The sequence below is a fragment of the Paramormyrops kingsleyae genome, chromosome 22 (genome assembly GCF_048594095.1).
Source record: "Paramormyrops kingsleyae isolate MSU_618 chromosome 22, PKINGS_0.4, whole genome shotgun sequence".
Classification (NCBI taxonomy): Eukaryota; Metazoa; Chordata; class Actinopteri; order Osteoglossiformes; family Mormyridae; genus Paramormyrops; species Paramormyrops kingsleyae.
This window is the reverse complement of record NC_132818.1, coordinates 6,693,688-6,718,033: the sequence shown is the minus strand read 5'-3', so window position 1 is coordinate 6,718,033 and position 24,346 is coordinate 6,693,688. Positions and strand designations below refer to the sequence as shown.

At 51.9% G+C, this 24,346-nt stretch overlaps 1 protein-coding gene across 2 annotated transcripts in view; it reads right to left on the bottom strand.

Moving 5' to 3' along the window:
* The window catches only part of LOC111843208 (adenylate cyclase type 9), a 31,294-nt gene extending 8,552 nt beyond the window's left edge, over positions 1-22,742 (bottom strand). Inside the window, exons 1-9 of one of the 2 annotated variants that reach the window (XM_023810585.2) lie at positions 20,767-22,742; positions 18,822-20,629; positions 3,753-3,940; positions 3,144-3,254; positions 2,773-3,041; positions 2,215-2,317; positions 874-1,082; positions 495-654; positions 261-409 (exon numbers count right to left, since the gene is read on the bottom strand). In XM_023810585.2, the coding sequence (XP_023666353.2) occupies positions 261-409; positions 495-654; positions 874-1,082; positions 2,215-2,317; positions 2,773-3,041; positions 3,144-3,254; positions 3,753-3,940; positions 18,822-20,625 (2,993 nt within the window). In that variant the 5' untranslated portion in view covers positions 20,626-20,629; positions 20,767-22,742. Of the gene's footprint in view, positions 1-260; positions 410-494; positions 655-873; positions 1,083-2,214; positions 2,318-2,772; positions 3,042-3,143; positions 3,255-3,752; positions 3,941-18,821 lie in introns of both variants that reach the window. The other variant, XM_023810583.2, reaches the window with a different exon arrangement.
* Positions 22,743-24,346: the final 1,604 nt, after the last annotated feature.

Sequence of the window (24,346 nt, the reverse complement as noted above, 5' to 3'; positions counted from 1 at the left end):
ATTCAAACCCTGTCCCACAGCCTCACTCAACACAAACCTCATTTCACATAGAAATATCACCTAGCAAATTCTGGCACAAGAGAGACCAAGCAAAAATAAACTCTGCTTACGTCATTAAAATATTACACATAATGAAGTTTAATATAGAAATCTGCTAATAAAAGAGTCTTATTCATATCAGATTCTAGGATTAGTAGAAAAAAAGAAACCTATACAAGAATTATACAGAAAATCTTCAAGAGAAAAGTGTAGTAACTCACTCTATCCTGCAGAGGGGATTGTAGATAACAACAAGCAAAGCCACTCCCACCATGGTTGCCAGTATGGAGCGCATCCAGAAGCTTAGCTGGCAGAAGTTGCAGTACTGGATGATGGCGATGATCACAGCGCAGCACATGAACATGGTGAACTGAGAAGGTGGAGGGACTCCATTAAGTCATTACTGTGTCTGTCAGTCCCACCCAGCCGCATCCAACTCAAGCCAAAGTACCCACCTGTATGGAGAACTGCAGCTGGCAGGTGACGTGGGAGAAGATGGACAGGGCAGGCAAGGACACCAGCACTGCCCCAATCAGGTGGCGTGGGACCCAGCCAGAGATGGCACGCAGCAGGCTATGAGTGCAGCCCAGAACCGTGTCCAGGCAGAAGGCCATGCTGGCAGGAGGGAGACATGGGGAATTCAGACATTTCCCATCAGGCATTGCAGCATACAAATAACAGGCTGCAGAAGGTGCAAGCTTCAGTAAACAACATAACGTGTACAAATGACAAGGAACAGCTTGAAAAACTAATAATCAGGGATAATCCACATTTATCCGAATCCCTGTATGTAGCGTACAATCTCCTGAGAGCCGCCCCTCCTGGGGCCCTCACCGGATAGACAGCACCAGCGAGACGGCTTCCAGCAGGGCCGCCACTGCGGCCAAAATAAGGGCAGGCGTGGGCACCGGAAGCCCGGAGAGCAGCGGGCGCAGGAAGCAGGCCAGCGTGAGTGCCAGGAACACGGCACAGGACAGCAGGACATCCAGGAAGGAGCTGAAGGTGGGGCTGGCAAAGGTGCGCACAGCAGCCTGGGTCTCCACCTGCACGGGGAGGAGCACACGGCCGTCAGCCAGTCTGGGGCTGCTACAGGGTTCCCTGTAGAGGGGAACTGCTGTTATATTCCTGATAGAGCTACTGCTTTGAAGCGAATCAGCACTGTACTAAACTGAATCAGTACTATGCTGTAGCAAATTTGGACTGTACTAAACTGAATCAGTACTATGCTGTAGCAAATTTGCACTGTACTAAACTGAATCAGTACTATGCTGTAGCAAATTTGCACTGTACTAAACTGAATCAGTACTATGCTGTAGCAAATTTGCACTGTACTAAACTGAATCAGTACTATGCTTTAGCTAATCAAACTGAACTAAACCAAATCAGTACTATACTGTAGCTAACCTGCACTGTACTAAACTGAATCAGTACTATACTGTAGACTGTACTAAAGCACCACTTCATAACATATAAAGCCATCACAGACATCAAGATGCAGAACCATTTAAGCCACAAAAATTCATATACTTACAAGGATTATCAAAGCCTCGATAAATAGGATGTGTATTTCTTCCTAAATCAGTTGATTTATTAAATTACAACAGAACGTTTGGACAGCCCAAGGACATGACGACAAGGAGAATGTAGAGGAAACTTGTGGAGAACACACAAAGAGAGGATATGGTGAGCAGAGGACGGATTTCAACTGAGAACCTGAACAGAACCAATAAAAGGTTTTAAAGCAATGGAAGAAGAAAACCTACCAACACCAAAACTGAAATCATAGAAGTCATGATTTCATAGAAATCATGAGGTCATAGAACTGATCCAACAAAAATTCACACACTTCTAATTTCTAATACGAGACAGGCAGCAGGGGGCAGCAGGGGGCAGCAGAGTGTGAGACGAGTTACTGAACTGCCTGTCTGCTGCAGTCCAAGCCAGACCGTGCAGCGCTTAGATTTCCTGTTTGTAGCTGCTATACGCTACAGAGAACTACACTCTCCTGGTCAAGATGCAGAGAGTGGGGGAAATAAGAGGACATGGAGACAGGGGTCTGGAAGATGAGAGGTGGAATGTAGAGGAGTAGCGTCAAATAGAGTCCATACCCAAATTGGGGGAGGGGGTCAAACAACACAGAGAGCCCCCAAGGAATAGGAAGACACACACACACACCTCCTCCTGATAGCTGGTCCTGTAGGCTGATTCCAGAGACATCTCCAGGAAGTTGAGGCTCACCCTGTTGATGGGAGGCTTGAAGAAGTAGTCCTTCATCAGACTGCCAGGAGCAGGGGGTGGGGTGTCACAGAAAAATGGTGGTTGGGAAGGGGAAGCCAGACACCTTAAGTGAGCATAGAACCGCGTGGGCACTAGCGACAAACGATTGCGCAGCGTTCTCTGGCATCTGTCCACCATCATGTTACATCATGCGAGACAGAAAGTAGCTGGAGCCCAGTGAGGACCAGCTGTACCAGGAGAGCCCAAACTGTACTGCGACAGCAAGCGCCCGGACCCTGCAGCCGGTACGGCGCCGCGACAAGCGCCGTCTGGCAAGACTTCCACACGCAGCGAGAGTTGCCGGCATTTCACATACCACCGTCCAAAGATCTATTTCGCTAATTAAGATCAGCAGGGGGTTTATTAATGTGAAGCCTAATAGAGACGTTACACACCCTCATACTCACTGTCGTCATGTCGAAGCCAAAGCGCGAGGCGAGTTGTCGGGCCGCTCACCTGTCCTCCTTGATGACATCCACGAAGTGCGCGTCGCTCCGCTCGCGGAAGTTCTTGGAGCGCAGCGGGATGAGGGCAGAGTGGTCCATCGTGCCCACGTCCTCCCTCGCACCACCCCCGCCACCCCCGCCACCCCCACAGCCGCTGGCCAGCTTCATCTCCTTCTCCTGCAGCATCTCACACAGCGACGTCTGGCTGTTGGCCAGGGCCTGGCTCGCATGAGGGCTCAGAAGTCCGTTCAGGGCCTTGGGACTCCGGCCTGGGGGTGCCTGGGGGAAAACCGGCGGGGTGGAGGGGCGAGTCAGGTATTCTAACGGAGCCACAGTGCAGCCATAACGCAGCTCCCCCGCCTGGGAAGGTGGGGCACTCGCCTTGCCGCTGTTGCCCTTGAGTTCGTCCTGGCAGCCATTCTGCACCGCGCCTTCCTCCTGGACCCCATCCTCCCCAGGGATCAGCACCACGCTGCAGGAGAGGCACGGAGTCTGCGGGCACACGGACGCTGCATATTAAACCTAGCCTGCAAGCACCCGGCACCTTCCGCAGGCCCGATGTGAGGACTCGGGTGTTCACAGCAGGGTTACTTCCTGGGGCACAGACACCCCCCCCCCCCGTGCTTCTCAGAGACCGGGAATTGGCGGGGGGGCGTGATGCTGCGGGGGTCATTGGGGAAGAAGGTGGCGCGAGCTTCTCTGTGCTCTGTGTGTCGTCCCGTTAATTACCCCCGGCCCTGAAAGGTCACTCAGCCTCCTGCCTCCAAGCCCCCTAATTTACGCCCGGCATTTCATAATGAGTGTCCCTCCCCCCAGAAAAAGGTAGCTAGAAGAAGGTGACTTGTCAAAGCAAGAGCGTTACCAGCATCTGCGTCTCCAAGGGACGGGATCAAGGCCCACTAACCAGATCCACACTGCCTGCAGCTGACCCGACTGAGATCTGATCAAGTCAGAGAGAACGGTGGCTTCAGATTGCGCCACAGAACCCACCTCACTCTTAGCAGGGGTGTCCGTACAGGAAGAAGCACCAGCCGCAGCGTTTGCCGGCCCGTCCGGGGTGTGGGCCCGGGGAGAGTGGCTCGCACCGTCTGGGCCGCAGTCGGAAGCGGCGGGGGCGATCTGTGAGCAGCTGCACTGCAAGTCGGGCCGACGTCCTGAGATCAGGTAGGTCTTCATCCCTGGAGGTGGGGGTTAAACACAAGCATGAGGTTCAGATCGGGGTGGCCCAAATAGGTGTGTCTCCAATTTATCCCTGATTTATAATACATTTATCATTGACCATTTGCAGTCTGGTCAGTGGACGTCGGTTTGATTGGGCCGCATGCTATCCAGCGAGCCACATGCAAGACAGAATCACCGCCACTCGCTTGTGAAAAGCCAGCTAACCGTGTCTCTGGATCATGCTGTGTAGTCATGGGGTCACGCTCACTGGCTCAATCTGGACTGGGGCCGAGAGGCGGGCTCTCTGAAAACGGCGCATTGCATCCGGAATAACAATTTTCACGGCAGTGAAGACCAGCCCCGGCATGCAGGAATGCATCCAGGAGCGACTCCCCCCCCCCCCCCTCCCATGAACTAACAAAACCTACGAGGTAACTCAAGGGGAAGCTACAGAACCAGCCGGCCTGCTGCCCAATGGTGACGGGCAGCAGGGAGGGCGCAGGCTGAGGAAGGGACCCACGTGTCATTTAGCAGCCAACAGAGGTAGGCAGCATTCCAGGCTCAGTCCTGCTGTACATATTTAATCAGACTCCATTTGCTGCGCAGCATGAGAGCTCCAGCAGGAATTAAACTTCCCATAATTGACGGGCTCCCTCTTCCTCTACCTCAGAAGGCCACACCACCATCTACTGGACTTATCCTGCTTTCTTTTGTAACAGTTGGAGTCCTAGTCGAGACATTTCAGCATCCACTGGGAGCCATAGCAGGGCCAGACTCAACTACAGCAACTGCCCCCTGCAGGCAGGGGTCTGCAAGTGCAGCCGTTCTTCATGTACGAATTTGGACAGTGGGGCACTATGGTCCAGCCCACATGAAACAGAACTGCTTGGGGAAGGTCCCTCAGAGAGAAAGGTGATGAGGTCAGCAGAGTGAATCTGATTAAATGTGTGGTGTGAGAAAAGAAAAAATAACAGCAGGATGTACACACACACACACACACACACACACACACACACACACAAAGTCCTCTTTTCAAAGGGGTATGAAAAGTACCCTTTTTGTCTGATTGAATGTGGCCACCTGTTGTTGCACTCTGAAGAGACATGATTAAAGTTCATAAATGGACAGCAGTAGTATGTAAATACGGCTGTCAAAATGGTGAAAAGCCCAATGAAACATACGATGACTTTATAAAGATGACGACACGGGCAATAATCAGAGCCCCACTTCATATCAGCTACCGATAAGCAGGTAAACACTTCATCTGACCCATGCAAATTCAGACAGGGACTCATGCACCTACCCCCACACACTGTACTGAGACACCCCTCCCCAGTGACAGGGGTCACCAACACACTACAGAGTCTCCTACCAGGACAACCTATCAAACAAACACAAACACGCACAGACAGACAATGGGTTTCTTTTCAAAAGAGCCAGCTGGGGGGGGGGGGGGGCTTCCTGGCCACAGCTTTGACAGTTTCCACCTCCCTCGTCGCCTCCCCATGAGCCTTTGCTCCTTACCGTGCAAACATTACAGGTTGCAGCAGCTAGGTAGGACTCAGCTAGGCATGCCCCCCCCCCCCTTACATTCCTGGTACAGGCGAGAACAAGACACCCACCACAAACTCCGATAAGCCGTAAAGCCCGGGCACACGCTGATGTGTTATGGATAATAACGGAAATCATGCTGCAAGCACATTTAACATGAAATGAAACATGAGACAGATGCAAAAATGTTTGTGTCGTAATGCTATTTCAACAAAAGACTAAACAATCTGGCAGCGAGTCCCAACCACAGCCTCTGTTTTCCTTAAGAGGGGCAAGCGAGAGTGAAGCCAACAGATTTTTAGCCTGACCAGACCAGACCAGACCAGTGCAACACAGAGGGACCCAAAGAGGAAACACCATTGATGTCAAACAAAAGCAAGAGGTTTAGGGGAGCGAGAGGACAATCCACGCTCACGCCGCTGAAGGGGAAACGAACGGGTTACGCTCCCGGACCACGGCACAGGCCTGCCGCTATGCTACGGCCGCCTCTTACCACACAGTCAATAAAAAACAACGAATGCCATGCATTAAATCCAGATTTCAGAACAGTCTACATCACATGCGTGAGCAGCAAGGACAACAGTTGCGGCGATGACTGAGACAGCGACGCCGACGTGGTCTGTGCCGGCCAACAGTCAACAGACGGTGACTGAATCATGGCCAATGGACTGTAACTGGGGAGGCCTAGAAGCGCAAAGGAATTAGACTTACCAATGGTTTTTCGCTTAATAACAACGGTTAATTACCAAAGCAGCTGCGATCCACTGTCTTAACATGCTCCATCAGGACAGTCACATGGCAGCCCCCTGACCCAGGACCCCACCCACTCCATCTGTACATACCAGAGTAGGAAGTCAGCTCAAGCTGCCTGGGGGGGGGGTCTGGAGGTAGAAGAGGGTGGCAGCTGGGGCGGGCAGGCCATGGTCACCCTGGGCCACCTCTTAGATCCGCCCCTGGAGCAGCGACCCTCCTTACTGCCATTTGTGAAAAGGACGACAATTGCCAAGACGACTGCAACACATCCATGATGATGTGACCCAAACCACTAACACCAAAGCACCTGCTTGACAGTCACCTGCCCCAACACCACCCCCCCATCCCTCACACCCCACCCCCAGATACTGTCCACAAACTCTTAGCGCAGAGGCCACTCACAGCACAATAGAAGCTACCAACCGTCTCCAAAGGATATAGAGAGGTGAGGGCGGGACTCACTACGAACGCAGTGCACATACAGTGAACCAGGGCTGTGAGTGGCACTACAACACATTCAATGCCATTTAACAAGCACAGCGAACAAGAGGGACAAGGACAAGCCCCCCCCCCCCGCTAAACAGAAAGCAGCATGCAGCACGCGCACGCGCACACCAAAGTGACACGTCCCGAGACACGGAGTGCGTCCGACAGCGACGATCTCATACGGGCACCGGGGTTCTGTGGTACGTGCCACGGCGCTCCAGCGAAAAAAGGTACAAGCAGGCAGGAACAGGTGCCGTGATCTGCCGCCAGCTGGCTCCTTTCCTGCCCCCCCCCACCATCAGTGCCAATGTCCGGGCCGGTGTGGGGCCAATGAAGGCGAGAACCGGCTGGGGGCTGCAGGGCAGCAGCTTATTAAAAAAGAAAAAAGGTCTGAGTACCTGTGGCCAACTGAACAGCCATCTGAGCGAAAAAGCGGGCAGGGAGCTTAGCAGGCGGACAGGAGAACAAGCCTGGACCATCGGTGTCAGACACATTGCTGTCTGTCATCTAACTCCATAACATGCCAAAACAATCTATCAAGTCACCACACAGCAGCCAAGTACAATTTAAATAGATCATGTCTCACTAGAGAAACATTTTTTATTTTTTTTTAAACCTCACAGTCTACCTAACACTGGGAACGGGGGATGCTGTCATGGATATTATTTGCTTCCACCTCCTTTTCTCTATTGGTGTCGTACAAGACCAGCCAACTTCAACATTCAGTATCGGGATTATTGGGGATGTCAGATGTGAACGGCACGCTCACAAATCCCAAGTCCGCTGAAGAGAACCGCCACTGTAGCCTTTGGCTTCAAACAGAGGACAAATATCACAGTGTCTATATTGAACTGTTTTTGACACGACTCCAAATGAAAAGCAACACTACCTCTATTTCACACCAGGACATTACATAAATGTGTGTTTTTATAGAGAGGTTTGTGTTTAGTTCAGCATGGCAAACTCCGCATTACAACCCCTGAACTGGGTGCTTCAAAACTTCATAGAAATATGTCATCTGAATCTTGACCTCCTAGTAAGATCTATGTTTGAGAACATGTCTGTGAAGCTAGACAATATGATCCCACCAAGATTGCCATGACAAGTACCAAAAGAGAGAGTTGCTTTACTAAGACCCCCTAGATGTCTGGGAGTGGATTTCACCATTAAGTGCCTAACAGTTGGGCCACCCATGTAACCTGGCCAGGCCTAACTCAAAATATCTGAGCAATCTTGTAAGCTCACCACCCACTTGGTTAAAGGTGTGGGCCACATACAGTGCCATTTAGACAGTGGGCATGAGTGGGAAAGATCCAAATTGATCAAACTTTCCCAATGAACACTGGTACTGCGACAGATGAATTCAGTTCAAATAGAAAAACTTGCACGTGCCGAGTAAGACCTGAACTATTGGATCTAAATCGATATGTGCAAGGCCTCAATCACTGCAGTGGCCCTGAAGAGCTGTGGTAGCTGTTGTGGAGACCTGCTGCTGGACACCTGTGTCAAGGTAAGCTGTCGATCTGTCAGAGGCAATGCTTTCTCAGGGGTCTGCTGAGACAGATGAGGGGGCCCAACAGGCCAGAAGAGTTACACTGAAGGTCGTCACAGAGGCAAAATCTTTAGCATGGGAGGAGCTTAGAAAAGGAAAGACTATCAAGTGTCTTCGGGGATGTTACGAGAAAACCATCCAACATTTTATGGGGGAGACGGAAGCTTGCGTAGGCTGTGTTTAGCCAAAGTGAAGAAGTGATGACCAGCTCTGATCGTTATCAAGGAAGGGAAAGAACACTCTGAGAAGGTCCATAACATATCAGATATGCCCCCACATCAGGAGACAGTGCTGGAAATTTCTGGTGAATGAGAGAATCACTGCAGCTAGAGTTGTTATGCTGGTCAGAGACTTGCAAGTGCAGATGAAATCTGTCTGGACATGTTGAAAGCTTTGAATGCTGGAGTGACAAGGTTGATATGCCTCTTTGATGTTCCATGGAAGGAGGGTAAAGCATCTCTGAACTGGCAAACAGGCAAGGAGGGCCAGAGGGTGTGTTGCAACTACAGGGAGAACACACTTCTCAGCCTCCCTGAGTAAGCCTAACGGCCAAACCTGGGATTCACAAGGAACATGCAGATTTCCAGATTCCAGGCTTAGCTTTTCTCCATCACAGTTGTGTGTAGGTACATCACATTATAGTAAAACAGGGCGCCAGGGCCACTTCTGCATTCTCGGCAGTCCCGGTACCAATTTAGTAAGAGTTGTGCCCATGTATGTGGCAGAGTCAAAGTCGTTTAGAGTAGGTGTTAGCCCCTAGCAAGGGAGCATCTTGCTTATATTCTGTGATTTTCATGAACATCAAGGAACAGTCGTGGCTTGAAATGCAACCACTATGAGTGACACCCCACCTATTTGAAAAAGTCGTTCTTCTTTTGACTTCATGGGAACAGGAGCTCCTGCATGAGCTTGAGCAGTTCAGTGTTGAGTGTGAAGAGATGGTAATGAGGATTAGAATCACTAAATCTTAGGGGCGCTCAGAAAAAATAAGATTCTCCAGCTCACCTGAAAGCAACAGTCTGCCTAGAGTGAAGGACTAAGTATATTAGAGTCTTGTTCATGACTCACTGTAAGAAAGAACAAGAGATCAACTAGCAAATCGGTTCAGTGGCTACAGTTTTCCAGACAATTAGCAGGTCTGAGATGGTGAAGCAGGAGCCAAATCATCAGATGAGACTCTAAATTTACCAATTAATACATGACCTACAGTCATATGCAGTGGGTAAATGATCAAGGTCACAAGTGCAAGCAACTAAAATGAGATTTCTAAGCAGGGTTCCCAGGCTCGGGTCTCTGTAACAGAATCAGAGAAGCATCAACCTTCGAATCGAGTGAGTCAGCTGAGATGCTCTGAGTAAGAATGCGACCTGGTCTGTTCCCAAGAAAGTCTCGGGCAAATCCCACTTGGCAGAGTCTCAGAGACAGACTCAGGAGACAGCGGAGGGAGTAAATCTCACAGATGGCTCGGAAATGTCCGAGGATCCCCAAGAACAAGGCTGCGGCCTTGGAAAGAGAGGCCTGGTATGACTGCCTCAGCATGCTGCCACAGTAACCCTCATCGAAAGAATCACTATCAAAATGATGATGAAAACTCAATGTGAAGTGCTAAAGAATGATAAGAATTAAATAAAGTCCATTATTTCCCAAAAAACATTTCTAACACCCCTTTCAGATCACTTGAGAGGGCACGTACCCCTCATGAGAAGGCAGATGACTAAATATAACTAAACATATGGTAGCACCTCTTCCCAGCCATCTTCTTGCACCAGCCTAACTTAATACGTCTATATTTACATGTTATACTTTTGACTCACCTGGCCTTCCAAAATCTTCCTGAAACCCTCAGAGTTTGGCTGTCCCTGATGTTAAACATCAGACTTTTGCCACGAATGGCACGTCAAACTTTATGGGCTACACCACTGACATCTCACAGATTTGCAACCAAAATGGAAAGAACTCCCATCGCCCATCACCCTCAGGGTGCCATGGAGAGTGTGTTTACCAGAGCTCAGGCCCGTCTCTCCTCCAGTCCACTTCTCAGCCACCTAGACTATGCTCAGCTGACAGCTTTTGTTTTTATGGGAGGTGTGTAAAGACGGGGACAGTCACCAAACCCTCAGGATGGTTCCACAACCTCGGTTTACATTCGTCTGAGGAGAACACGTGGGATAAAGGTCACCTCTTGTGCACGTATCACTAAATCGAAATACCGCACACCCCCCTCGCTGCCCCTCGATGTTCCAGAAAGTTTTCTCCCACCAGAAGTGGCGGACAGGGAATTGCCATTTCAATAAATGCTACCAACACCAACCCCCCCCCCCGCAAACCGCCTGCTACGTCTCAGCCGGACTTCAAGTTAGACCCCCCCCCAGGCCTGTGCAGGCTTCATGTGGGTGTTCGCATGTGTATGAATGCTGGCAGCTAGCTCAAACGCAGGCGTCACTGAACGGCAGATCTGGCATTTCACTTCCTTCTTAAGAGCCTGTTCCAGCACAACGGGAAACCCTGATATTAACTATAAAACACTAAATGGGGGGGCACCTGGAAAGACGCCAGACTGCACCCTCCACTTCAGGATTTGCGCCACAGCAGAAGGTGGGGGGAGGCAGCAACCAGACTGAGGGTCCTTCCCTCCAGGTATGACCACACTGCAACCTTGAAGCCTTCACACATAATTACTCGGGGCTGAACCAGGCCAAGAGCACCCCTGCTGGTTAGCTGGTCCTCACGCCGCACAAGTTCCTTAATACATGGTACCACGTTGTACTCAAGCAGGTGTGGTCTCCTTACCCCAGTGCTTCCAGCCGCAGCCGCTGGGGCGAGTGCCATGCTGTGATTCAGCTGCACCGACACAGAGCAGCAGTCATGAATCCATGGCGATGTTGACAGTTATTTTGAGCAGCCATGTCAGGGAACCGGTGTCCTGCAGCGTTCCTCCTACAATATTCGTGCAGCTGTTTAGCACACAACTGGCCCACAGCTCCTCCCCCGACAGGCTACACTGAAGACACTCCTCCTTCCACTTGGGAGGGGATGCCCTCCACTCCTGCACCTACAAATGCCATGATCTTTTTCTCGGAACACTGCCGTCCCTGTTTTGCCAGTCACCAGTTAATACCCCCAATGAATAAATCTAAGGGAAAATGCCATCTGTGTAGCACCTCCCTGCCCAGAGACAGCCACAGCACAGACAGGACACGGCCTGGTCCGACAAGCCACACCAAGGTCAGCACACTGGCACCACGATAGCTGTATCAACTCGAGAGGGCTTGTAAAACGACCCACTGAGTCACTTCCTGCCAAGCAGTCACATTGTGCATTCAGGAAATGCCACAATAAGGAATTTCAGAACATCTGCAGAGGTAGCTACAAAAACTATACCCGCTTACCATATTTAAAAAGAAATAAATAATGAATGAAAAAAATTTTATATATCCAACAGTCCCTTCCGGCAATTTATACAAAGATATTTATATGAAGACACCATGTGATACTTTATCCATGTTTAAGCCTGCACTGCTCTGCAATACTGCAATACAGGAAACAGAGGTCGGTGTAATCTAATCTCTTTGCCCAGGAAGTCAAAAGGACAGACAAACTCATTATTCCTAAGGAAAGATGGAGCCGAGAAATAGAGGTAGAAATCGTATGGAGATCACTCCCGTCAGCATCATCCCACCACGCCGTTAGTGCAATCGTATGGAGATCACTCCCGTCAGCATCATCCCACCAGGCCGTTAGTGCAATCGTATGGAGATCACTCCCGTCAGCATCATCCCACCACGCCGTTAGTGCAATCGTATGGAGATCACTCCCGTCAGCATCATCCCACCACGCCGTTAGGGCAATCGTATGGAGATCACTCCCGTCAGCATCATCCCACCACGCCGTTAGTGCAATCGTATGGAGATCACTCCCGTCAGCATCATCCCACCAGGCCGTTAGTGCAATCGTATGGAGATCACTCCCGTCAGCATCATCCCACCACGCCGTTAGTGCAATCGTATGGAGATCACTCCCGTCAGCATCATCCCACCACGCCGTTACTGCAATCGTATGGAGATCACTCCCGTCAGCATCATCCCACCAGGCCGTTAGTGCAATCGTATGGAGATCACTCCCGTCAGCATCATCCCACCACGCCGTTAGTGCAATCGTATGGAGATCACTCCCGTCAGCATCATCCCACCACGCCGTTAGGGCAATCGTATGGAGATCACTCCCGTCAGCATCATCCCACCATGCCGTCAGTGCAATCGTATGGAGATCACTCCCGTCAGCATCATCCAACCATGCCGTTAGTGCAATCATATGGAGATCACTCCCGTCAGCATCATCCCACCACGCCGTTAGTGCAAAGCAGTGTTTCCCAATATGCTCCTTGGGGACCTGCAGCAAGTCCATGTTTTTGCTCCCTCTGTGAGCTGGGAGGAAGCAAAAACATGGATCGCCTGTGGGTCCCCGAGGATTAGGGAACACTGGCGTAAAGGTCCTCTGTCCATGTGTGAAGGCCCGCTAGACCAGGATCAGAACATTCTGCTGCCTCCTGGAGACCGGCTTGTACCAGACTCCAAACCCGAGGCTCACCGAAACACTCACACCTGAAGATCCTTTACTAACACTCCAAACACTGGTAAAATGATTTAGCTTAAGTGTTGTTTTAAACATTTCAGTCTCTGCATGAGCATGTTCAGTGTAGGGCTGCAACAACTAATCAATAACGTTGATAATAACTGGTAATAAAAATAGCTGATAATGTATTTTGCTATTGACTGGTTGCAGTTTTGCTGCCTTGACCGAGCATAATGACCTCACCCCCTAGCTATGCTAACGCTGGTGTTAAGCCTAGTACATACTTCACTTTTCCGTTACGGTCCGCATATGGCTGTGTGTGCGGACTCTTGCATACATACTACATCTGTGTCTGGACATAGATGGTTGCATTCAGCGCAAGCTTACAGCAATAATATTCCTCCACACAAATACAGGCAGTGTAGTGAAATATGTAAACAGTTTTTTTTTTTTCTCTTCCAAATCACCAAGATTTCAAAATGCCTAAATAACGCTACTTCTGGGATTGTCAAAATACCATAAACCATAGTGTAGTCTCTGTTCCTATGCCACTTTGTTTTTTGGCTCAGCTGATTAACTGGTTGATCACCTGACCACATAATTAATAGATCACTAAAAAACGCCCAAGACCTATCGCTCTGCTTTCCTTTTCAGTTTTACACTGAGTGCCTCCTTCGCCTGACAGTGGAAAATGCACATAATTGAATCGCACCATTGCTGCAGGAGGGAAGCCGCCAAGGGACATAAATCAGAAGGATCACCTTGGGAAACCCTCCAGGGTCCCAGCGAATCAGAGCCCAGGCTGCCTGTGGCAATGCAGCCACACAGCGTCTCCATCTCCAGCGTCACAGGACCCAGAGAGACGAAACGCCACACACTGGGGTCAGGGCCGCCCGGAGCGTTACGCACTGGGGTCAGGGCCGCCCGGAGCGTTACGCACTGGGGTCAGGGCCGCCCGGAGCGCTACGCACTGGGGTCAGGGCCGCCCGGAGCGCTACGCACTGGGGTCAGGGCCGCCCGGAGCGCTACGCACTGGGGTCAGGGCCGCCCGGAGCGCTACGCACTGGGGTCAGGGCCGCCCGGAGCGCTACGCACTGGGGTCAGGGCCACCCGGAGCGCTACGCACTGGGGTCAGGGCCGCCCGGAGCGCTACGCACTGGGGTCAGGGCCGCCCGGAGCGCTACGCACTGGGGTCAGGGCCGCCCGGAGCGCTACGCACTGGGGTCAGGGCCGCCCGGAGCTTTACGCACTGGGGTCAGGGCCGCCCGGAGCGTTACGCACTGGGGTCAGGGCCGCCCGAAGCGTTACGCACTGGGGTCAGGGCCGCCCGGAGCATTACGCACTGCGGGACGGCCCTCACTGGCACTGCGACACAGCCTCAAAGGGCACACAGACAAAGCCTGTGGTGAACAGCGACGCCCTGGCGTGGCCCATTTCCCACAGCGGCGGTGGGCGAGGGGGGCATGGCGGGCATGGCCGGGGCTCACATCAAAGGCCTGCCAGTGTCCCCGAGTGGCTTCTAACAGCAATCCCAGGATCTATTTACCCCGAGCCAGAGACTAACACACCAGCTGACAGCACCATAAAATCTCTCTCTCCTCCTCACACTCATTCTGCCTCAGTCTCTCTCCTCATTTGCCCCTCTAGTCATGCATCTCCCTTAAATCCCTCAGTCCCTCATTTCAGTCACTCTCCCCTCATTCCCCCCCATCTTCTCCCATCAGCCTCTCCATTCCCTCCTTCCCCGTCCGTGCCTCACCCCTCAGTGTATCCTTCCTTCCAGTCCCTCTCTTCCTTTCCCTCATACCCTCCCTCCAGTCCTCCTCCTCCTCATTGCCTCCCTTCAGTCCTCCATCCTCATTCTCTCCCTCCATTCCCTCCCTCCAGTCCCCATCTCCCCTCCCCTCCAGTCTCTCCCTCCTCATTCCCTTCCTACAGTCCCCCTAACCCTCATTCACCTCATTCTTTCCCTTACTTCCCATCCTGCTTTTTCTTACTCTAACGTAAAAAGTGTTATGTCTTCCAAAAGCTTCTCAACCTTAAAACGCAACTGATATAGTGAGAGACAAAAAAAAAAAAAACACTAGCTCACGTGCCCAGGACACAGAGCACGCCTTAAGATGCGTGTGGAACATTTCCAGTCAGCTACGTGGGCCAGACCGACCCTTCGGTTTCCAAAGACGCTGAGGCTCTGAGTCTGGCCCAGCGTCCCCCAGTACACTCCCCAGTCGGCACCCAGCTGACACGCAGTGCTGGTCTTTAGCAGAGTGCTGCAACACCCCCACCCCACCCTACATCAGTATAACCTCTGTGCTGGAATCATTTTTCTTCCTGAAGGTCACCGGTGTCTGCGTTATTAGCTTCCACAGCAAAGAGCGTCGCCTGAATCACAAGCAGCCGCCGACGATTACATAAACCCAGTTCCACAGTTTGTAGGAATGGCTGTGGGGAGGGGGGTGCCATTTGCGTTCTAAAATTTCCATTGGTTTTCAGCCGCTTCCGAACACCTATGCAGACTATAGCCAGAGTGCGCAGCCACGGAGCCAGACGGCCCGGGACGCACACCAGTTTCCACTCACACCCTGCTCTGGAGGGGGACGGGAGGGCCAAGCAGGACACCGGACAACTATCTGCTGGCGCTAAGCACCAGCGAAGGGTGAAAAGGCCCGTCTGGAGCCGAGGAATCGGGCTGCAAAGCGCACAATCCAAAACGTCTTCGCCTATGGCTGCTGGCACGGCCTGTGACGTCGGCCCCCCGCAGCCACACGACGACCCGAGAGAGCCGCCAGCCATGTCCCGCAAGGTCACGCATCAGCCCAGACATCTGGGACAGGGAGCTGTCAGGCAGCACAGGGCAGCGAGTCGCTCTCACCAGGGCTGTCTTGCTGCGTTTTTCGTAGTTGCCGTGAACATTCTCGGTTTGTAAAACGCACACATGCACGACAATCGGCAAGAGCTTAGCAGAAGAGTGGCCGCCGACAGACGGACCAGAGGCCATTCCATCTCTACAGAGCAACCAGCACAATACGGCCAATTCTGGAATGGGGGAATCCCTACACACTATGGCACAGGGAAGCCCAGGGACTACTTCCACGAGGAGGGGGGGGGGGTTACAGAGAAGAAACATAAACAGGTAATTATTTTCGATCACTGATCCCAGTAAACCCGAGAATCAGGAGCGTGCTCTCATAGTTAATAATATCACAATAAATAAACTTTCCTGTATAATTAGAGTTTGAGGAAGAAGGGTACCAAATGAGATATCCCCTTTCCGAAAAGGATTCGCATGTTTCCTGACTGTTAAACCGAATCTAATTATCCATTCAAGCAAACCGTTTAAATCTTTCTGAATAAATCAAATCAGTCCTCCTTAATTAATTGTTTTAGTAATTTAATTTACAACAATACGGGTCAAATGCCCCTGTCAAATGGGGGGGGGGGGGGGAATATATATGTATATATATCCAGGGCAATAGCGCGAGATTAACTTTGTCATGTCAAACCCCTGTAAAGGTTAAAACCCGATCTCATCCTCCTCCAACAGCAGTTAAAGTTCAGTCCATCTCTTACAGACTTGGTGAGGTGAGAACCTGACGTCACTCTCATTCCTGCGCCTCCTCGCCATCTCAATCAGCCAGATGTCACCAAGTAGGCCAAAACCTCGTCACCCAGCCTCGAAAGGCCGAGAATCCCCGGACGCATGCTCAGACGTGTCACCATGACACCGGGCCACTGCTCATGACAAGCCGTTCAGCGAGGAAGGTGGGGGGGGGGGGGGGGGGGGGGCAAGTGGCAAAAGGGGGTGCCGACTTCTGCATTATCACCGCTGCTCTCGCAGCTCGCGGGCGACAGCTTCAGGGCCAGCCGGGGTAACAAGTGCCTACCTTGCGGCCAGGAGCCCCCCACGGGCCCAGCTGGGACGTCACCATGCACACGCTCTGAGCCTGAAATATAACAGCCTCCAGTCTGGAAGGGGAAACGGCAGGAAACTGACCCAGTTTCCACCATTTTAAAACTGGAACAAAGAAGACTGCAGCTGGACAGAGAGAGAGCAGGTGTCCACCTTCCCGATAGGGGGCTGCCTTAGAGAGGGCGAGGAAAACGTCCTGCGTCCCAACCCATCCAGCCCGTCCCCCAACCGACCGGCGTCCTGCGTCCCGACCCATCCAGCCCGTCCCCCAACCGATTGCGCTTTTTTTTTTTGACGGATCCTGAATGTACTGACCATCACTCTGTAACAACACCCAGCAACAACTATTAAAGATCTACCAGCTGAACATTCACCTAAATACCGGTGGAATCATTTTTAAATTAACTCAATCAGGGACATATTATGGGCTAGTAAGTCAAACTACATACCAGCAGCATGTCTGTTACAGAGAAATACCAGGAATAAACAGGAATAACTCGGTACTCGGTGCCCTGGTTCATGACTCCAGCTGCACTGGCAGGGTACTCTGTCACTTCTCAGTCTTCTCATAGGTCTACTAAGGGAGAGGATGGTATAGGATGCGTCATGGTGCTGGGGTGCTGCTGTACCCTCCTGAGTATCCAGTGCTGGTGAGTAACCCACAAAATACCTACTAGTGATCGGATAAATTAACTGGTGCTACCCCACCCCCCCCAGTATGCTAAGCACCCCCCCCCCACTTTAACCACTGAAACCCCCCTGAATGTGTGTGTGTGGGGGGATTAAGAAGAGTGCATGTGTGCGTGTGTGTGTGTGCGTGTGTGGACTCACCACATTGTTTTCCTTCTCACTGAATAAAAGGCTGGAGACCACTGTGCTGGATGTACCAACCCCCCCCCCCAAAATGTTTCTAAGCCCCAGCGTCTGATGGGATGGGGATCCACACGATAAAGCCCAACTGGCCTGGATCACACCACGGACACGAACGCTATAAGCTCATTAAGACACTGGTATTGAACCTTTCCTTTACTGGACAGTCCAGCATGGACACCTTGGCCAATAGGGAATGGGGGGGGGGGGGGGGGGCAGTGCATAAATAACGGTAAACACGTTAGAGGCGTCGGATTTGGCAGACGCCGTGCTGGAACAGAGAGCCAGAGGTCAGGCCTTGTTACTCTGTCCTTTACGGTAACATGAGTCACCGGCGACAGCACTGAGGATGGATCAATGTCTACGGCAAGGAGACTCGGTGAGGACTTAACGACCCCATCGCACCCAAAGCCATGATATCCCAATGCCCCTTGTGGGTGGGGGGACTTTTTGTCCACGGTGGGAACAGAAGAATGAAAAGGACCCATCTTGCGTACAGAGGACGGCTCTCTGAATCCAGCAGAGCCTCTGTGGCAGCTGGGAGGGGTGAGGTAGGCACGCGAGGGGGCAGCCATACAAGAGTCAGCACCAGGGGAGCCTAGGAAGAGTCACGTCACCTACTACTGCTGCACATCACCAAAACACCACTTCAACATCACTAAGAAGAGCGGGGGATCTTAACCACCATGACGGCAACCTCCGATTCTGAAATTACGCTCAGCGAAAGCTGAAGACAATGCAAGACGAGGGTTTGGTTTGGTGAGTGAGTGTATAAGTGAAAGTTAACACCACCACCCACAAGTTTACATTATTCACCGGGATGAGTTCAGGGAAAGGATCAGCAGAGGAATCATGAGAACAGATGGGAGCAGCCATTTACATACTGCTCACCTAAATGGAGGTGGTCAGGGACTAACTACAGTCAACTTCCATAAAGCCCCACATCCCATAATCACCTCTGCACCTGCTATTCAATGGATGAGAATGCCTGGGTTCAGCAGCTGTTCTTCACCTCAAAATGAGTCACCTTATTATTAAAGCACAAAACTTAACCTGTAGCCAATAAGATTAATGCACAGCCCTAATTGGTTAGTCCAAGCAACATCACTTCCTGTATAGCCATACCACAACCTACAGTAGATCTCCCCACCCATCAAACTCTCAATATACCCCCAACTACCCCCCGGCTGCCCAGAACTCTTACCTTTGAGCTGGTCTGTGACCACGCTGTGGCCAACACGCTCCGTCACCTGGCCATCCTCACACTGATAGCGGTCATCCAGGAACCGGCCAGTGGCCTCGGAGATGTGCACCTTCCCAGCCACACCCAGTTGCTCCATGAGGTTGGCCAGATTGACGTCGTTGGACCAGACGTCGAACTTGAAACGCTTCATCCCCAGGATGCCGCAGAGGACGGTGCCTGTGTGGACACCCACCCGCATGTCTACCATCTCTCGTGTCTCCCGGCAGAACTGCTCAATGGCCTGGATCATGCCCAGGCCCATCTCGATGCAGCAGTAGGCGTGGTCAGGCCGTGGCTCAGGACAGCCGGCCACGCAGTAGTAGCAGTCGCCCAGCGTGCTGATCTTCTCACAGCAGGTTACCTCGCAGAGGCGGTCGAAGCGGCCGAAGAGGTCATTGAGGAGGCCCACGAGGGCATGGGCGGACTTGTTGGCGCTCATGCGGGTGAAGCCCACGATGTCGGCGAACAGGATGCTGACGGGATCCATGCGGCGCATGTTGAAGGGCCGGAAGATGATCTGGCCCCGAGGGATGGAGGTCTTCTTGCGCTTGCCACCCTTGGGGCTGGCAGAGGCGGCAGCGGCCATGGCAGTGGAATAGCGCTTGACCGAGTTCTCGCCCTCGTCATCACCCTGCTTCATGAGCTCATCGGCCACACGCCGCGGCATCACAGAGTGGATCATGCGCTCCTTCAGCGCTTTCTCCACCTCCAGGTCTTTGCCGTGCATGATGGCCTGTCCCACCTTGAGGAAGGTGCTGCGCGAGCGGACCTCGGACATGATGAAGAGGTGCACGCCGATGGCGTGAGCACACAAGTGCAGCAGCGCCTTGGCTGGCACTAGCCAGCGCAGGGTGGCCCAGTCCGAATCGGAGAGGTCCAGAAAAGAAGCACTATCCCTTTGGGCCAGGTGCACCCACCCCAGTGCCTCAAACAGCACGGAGTAGACCAGCCCCAGCAGCACGCAAGCATACAGTCGAATGTGGAGCACACTGTAGAGGAGGAGCAGCACCTCCATGCACAGGGAGAAGGTGCCCACGGGGGAGACACAGGGGGTTAAGGAGTTGCCTTCTGAGGGGGTCTCGGTCGTGCTAAGGTTCCCACTCCAAAGGACCCCGCTGCCCTCATCCGGAGGGCTCCTCTCGGTGTCCTCGAAGCTGGCCACCTGCATCTGCGATGCCAAGGTGAGGGCAAAGGCCACGGCGATGAGCAGCAGCGAGGCCTGCCTGTAGCTGCGGGCGTACAGGTGGGTGAACGTGAAGAGGAAGAGGAGCAGGCAAATCAGCAGGAAGGCGGCCGTGGGCACGAGGAAGGCGCTCAGGCTGCAGTGGGCAGAATTGGCGGCAAAATAGGTGCCCCAAAGGAGACTGGCGACGGCCAAATATGACAGCACGTAGCGGAAGCGCCGCTGCGTCTGCGGGAAACACCTCTCCTGGCATGCCTCCTCCAGGATGGGCGAGTCGAAGCCGGGGTCCCAGAACTGCCCGTTGGACCTCTCGAAAAGCTGCGGCATTCTTCGGCGACTGCGGTGCCCTCTGACTATGACCCTCCGCACACCTGACTCCCCTGAGCTACAGCTGGATGAAATGCTGTACTTGCAGTGCTTGGATCCCCCTGCCCCTCCACCGCAGGTGGCCCCTACATTGTGCTGTTGCTGCAGCTGCTGTTTGTGTGCCTTGCTGCTGTTGATCCGCACGGATGCCACGCCGTCCCCACTGGAATCGCAGCTGACCTCCGTGCTGTGCAGGAGCAGCTGGGGCGAGGCCATGTTGCTGTATGTGAAGGAACGGAATAAGGCAACAGAGTTATCAGGAGTGGAGACTGGTTTTGAGGTGAAAAATTTCCCCACAGTGCTGTGGTTCCACGATGAGACAAGTACTAACGTAGCAGAAAACGACAAGAGAATCACCCGGGAGGGGGGCCGCTGTGTAAGCGGCTCTTCTACTTGAAGAGAGTCCCAGAGGTTTCAGTAGTTCATTACTTCTCCAATGACGTCAACATCCACATTCCTCCACCTTCCTCTGCTGTGAAGCGCCGCGGCGGCTCAATGGCAGTAAGCTCCGCGGTCGGGACTGTGCTAAAGGTCTCACTCCGCGGAGCCGGCAGCCAGCCCACCGTGGGCGACGGGCGGTCCGTTCATCCTTCCGCGGCAAAAATCAGACAACGAAGGCGGTTAGTGGAGCTCCGCCGAGACACTGGCGCCCGTGGCAGCTCGGCCGGCGGGATCCGGCACGCAAGCCGCCGCCTCCTCCGCGCCTCGCAAACCTCGCACGCTTCACCTTTTCCAGCTCACTGACATCGAAATCCCACAGCAAACCACATCCACGTCTCATATTTCTCCGACTCCCCGAATATCACTGTGTTTATTTTCGTCCAAATGCCCCGTCCCTTCCGAATTATTTTCAGATCCAAAAAAAGACAGTAAAAAAGGATAAATGCCCGTTCGCAAAGTTACCAAGGACGCAAAGTTGCCAAGTTTACATGCATCTATACGCTTCCATTGACACCCGACGCCCTTTGCCGGGAAGGACCTGCACGAAATAGCTCCGGAGAAGATAACGCGTCGTTTTTCCCTTTTCCCGGACGCTGTCTGAACTGAGCACGGACACTTCGCATCTTAATAAATTAAACCCCTGCCTGCACAGTTTGTTTTCATACCAATGCAACTTTCCCGGCTCGCCCTTTACGCGACAGACTAGAGCTTTATGGGCAGTTGGGTGTAAGTGTGGAGCAACAATTCCTTATTGCTGTGATAATATCCAAAGGCTGATATGTGAAATAGGCAGCCGGAGCCCGTTAGGCTGAACGTACATGCCCCCCCGCCGCTACAGAGAGGGCCTATTCGGAAGTATTCCCATGGCAAGAGCCCCGTCCTTTCCTGAGCTCAGTCTCCGGATCTCTGTCGGCTGGTATCCCAAGTTCATGCAGAGCACGGTTAGATGAAACCCTGCAATCCGAAGACGACAACGTGGTAAATATAATTAGGGTGACAGCTCCAAAATAGCATTAAAAATAGCGGCGGTATCCCAATATTTGTATCCCACGCGCACAAATCTTAGAAATAATCAGCTATAATTAGCCCGCTAACTGGTATAGTTAAAAATGCACATTACTATGAAAAATAATCGGCATTATAATTCGATATTAACGTATAAATTCCATTACCAGGCGGCTCCAGTATTTCTGCTGCTATCAAGATATGTTTGTTTCAAGCTAGTCCCACAAAAGGCTCTGAAAAAAATGAACATCAAACTTCAATACTACGTATGCATAAAAAACGTGGAGAAAAAAATCGGCTCCCGTATGAATGCCCTTATGATTCCGACGTGCGGCTTTAAAGTTTTCTCAGGCCACGATCCCACTCTCCAGACAGCAGACAGCAAACGCATGGAAAGATAAGGCTTAATTGCAAGCCCTCCCCTGCCCCCAAGTCTCCCTCCGCTCTTGAACTCCGGCAGGAAAGTGCACCGTCGGTCCTGCGTCTCGAGCCAGAGCGCACCGACTGGGCACGAGGACGATCTTCACGTTTAGAAGTCCCTCAGTTCCGAGCAGGTCTGCTCCTCGCTTCTGTGCACGATCGGGCACCGTAGCAGGACCGTGCCGGGCTCTTCTCCTTATCGATTACCTTCTGCCCCGTTTCCCGACCGTGCCCATGTCACTCTGTCCGGCGAACGCTGCCTCGGAACGGTAGCTTCATCTACCCGAAGGGGGACGACGGAGCCGCGGCTGCCACCATCTTCTCGGAGATTTCTCAATTCGCAGCCCAGCGGCTGATCTCGTGTGTGCGAGCAGAGAGAGCAGCTACAGTAATGCAATAGAGGGGAGGGGGCGAGATGGGGATACGTGCACGCACTTGGGAGAGAAAGTGGAGGGTGACGAGCACGCATTCAAATGGAGGTGGGGTGTCAACTTTTTTTCCCTCCTTACTGAACCGCAATGAATGCGTCCGAGCGCGCCCCCACCCTTCTGCTTTCTATACTAATTTTTATTTTCGCTGCTTCAACAGGGTCTCACACACAGAGACGTAGCTTGGCGAGGAAACCTCGATGGTGCACTTTTCATAGAAATGTGCATTAATCGTATATTAAATGTACATTGTATATGACACGTATATGTATATCTACCCATATGCGGTCCGTTTTGGACGAAAATAGAGTCGTAAATATTTCCTATTATGTCTAAGTGGTTGCTCTGGCGTCAGTGGAAGCGAAACAGTTTCCATGAAAAGGGCAGCCAGCTCTTTGGCGCAGCATACTACGGGAAACGCACATTCGTGAGTGAATCTCATCGACCTCCACTAGGAAAAAAATGCCCACCAGGAATACAGTGTGCCTTCCTAGAAGCGGAGCAGCACTGGTCCCGTGTTAAACCTACCAACTGCACTTGGAGACCAACTGTATTCAATGAAATGAGTCATATTTATGGATAGACATAGATTTCAGAAAACTAGAAAAAAACAAGATCTATGTGCAGGTTATGTAGTCAGCCTTAACTGTAAACTGTTAAATTTTCTTAGGAAATGAAAATGGAACTTTAAATTTGAACCAAAACCCATAAATGAAAACAAAACTGTCATCTGATCCTCCTGAAAGAGCCCGTGAGCCATGTGCAGGCTGCCAGGCCTCGATCCTCGTGCCTGTGCAGGCACCTTCCAGTCAAGGAATGGCTATATGACTGCGCAGCAGTGCTGGCTCATAATCAGCACCCTGCACAGCATCTGGCACAGTGGCTGTACTTCTGTGATAGTCGGCGGGGTCTGCAGTGTCTCCTCCAACAGAGCCCACTCTCTGAGGTTTCTGCTCACGAGGACAGGAGCCCATTTCACTGCCCTGTCTCAGCTGGTCCCGATTCCACGCTCCGAGGTCGGCGTGAGGACAATCTCCGCAAGCGAGAAAGTAGGTCTGCGGAATTCCAATCTTGTCACGGTTGTTAAAAGTAAAATACACACTCGTTTGCTCGTTCTCGTCTATTTGCCGTCAGGCAAATATTCTTATCAGTTGCACCAATAGCCGCTATATAAAATATTGAATGAATAGACTAGGGGTTATTCTAGCTCACTGGGAAATTTAGTGAAGAAAGGGCATAAAACATGAACCCTGAGAACCTAGAGTTACAACCCTGAGTTTTACAGAAAGAACATGGCAGTTTACCTCTGGCAGGACGTCTGGCAGTCTGAAGCAGTCTGGGAGACAGTTCCATACCGTTAACTCTGTGTCCATCTGTCCATTTTCCATGACAGCTTATCCCAATGATAAGCCTATCCCACAGTGAGCTGCAAACCTGGATCAGGAAATATGGTAAAGCCTACTCAGGATGGTACGCCTGTGCATTGTAGGGCACTTACACATAATCACACACTATGAGCAACTTACATGCACCAGTTTATCAAAACTGCATATGAGCGCAAGTCCATGCGAAAATGGGGAGGAAGTGCGCACTATGTACAAACAGAGGCTTGACCTGAACGTACAGCCACGAAGGTGTGAGGT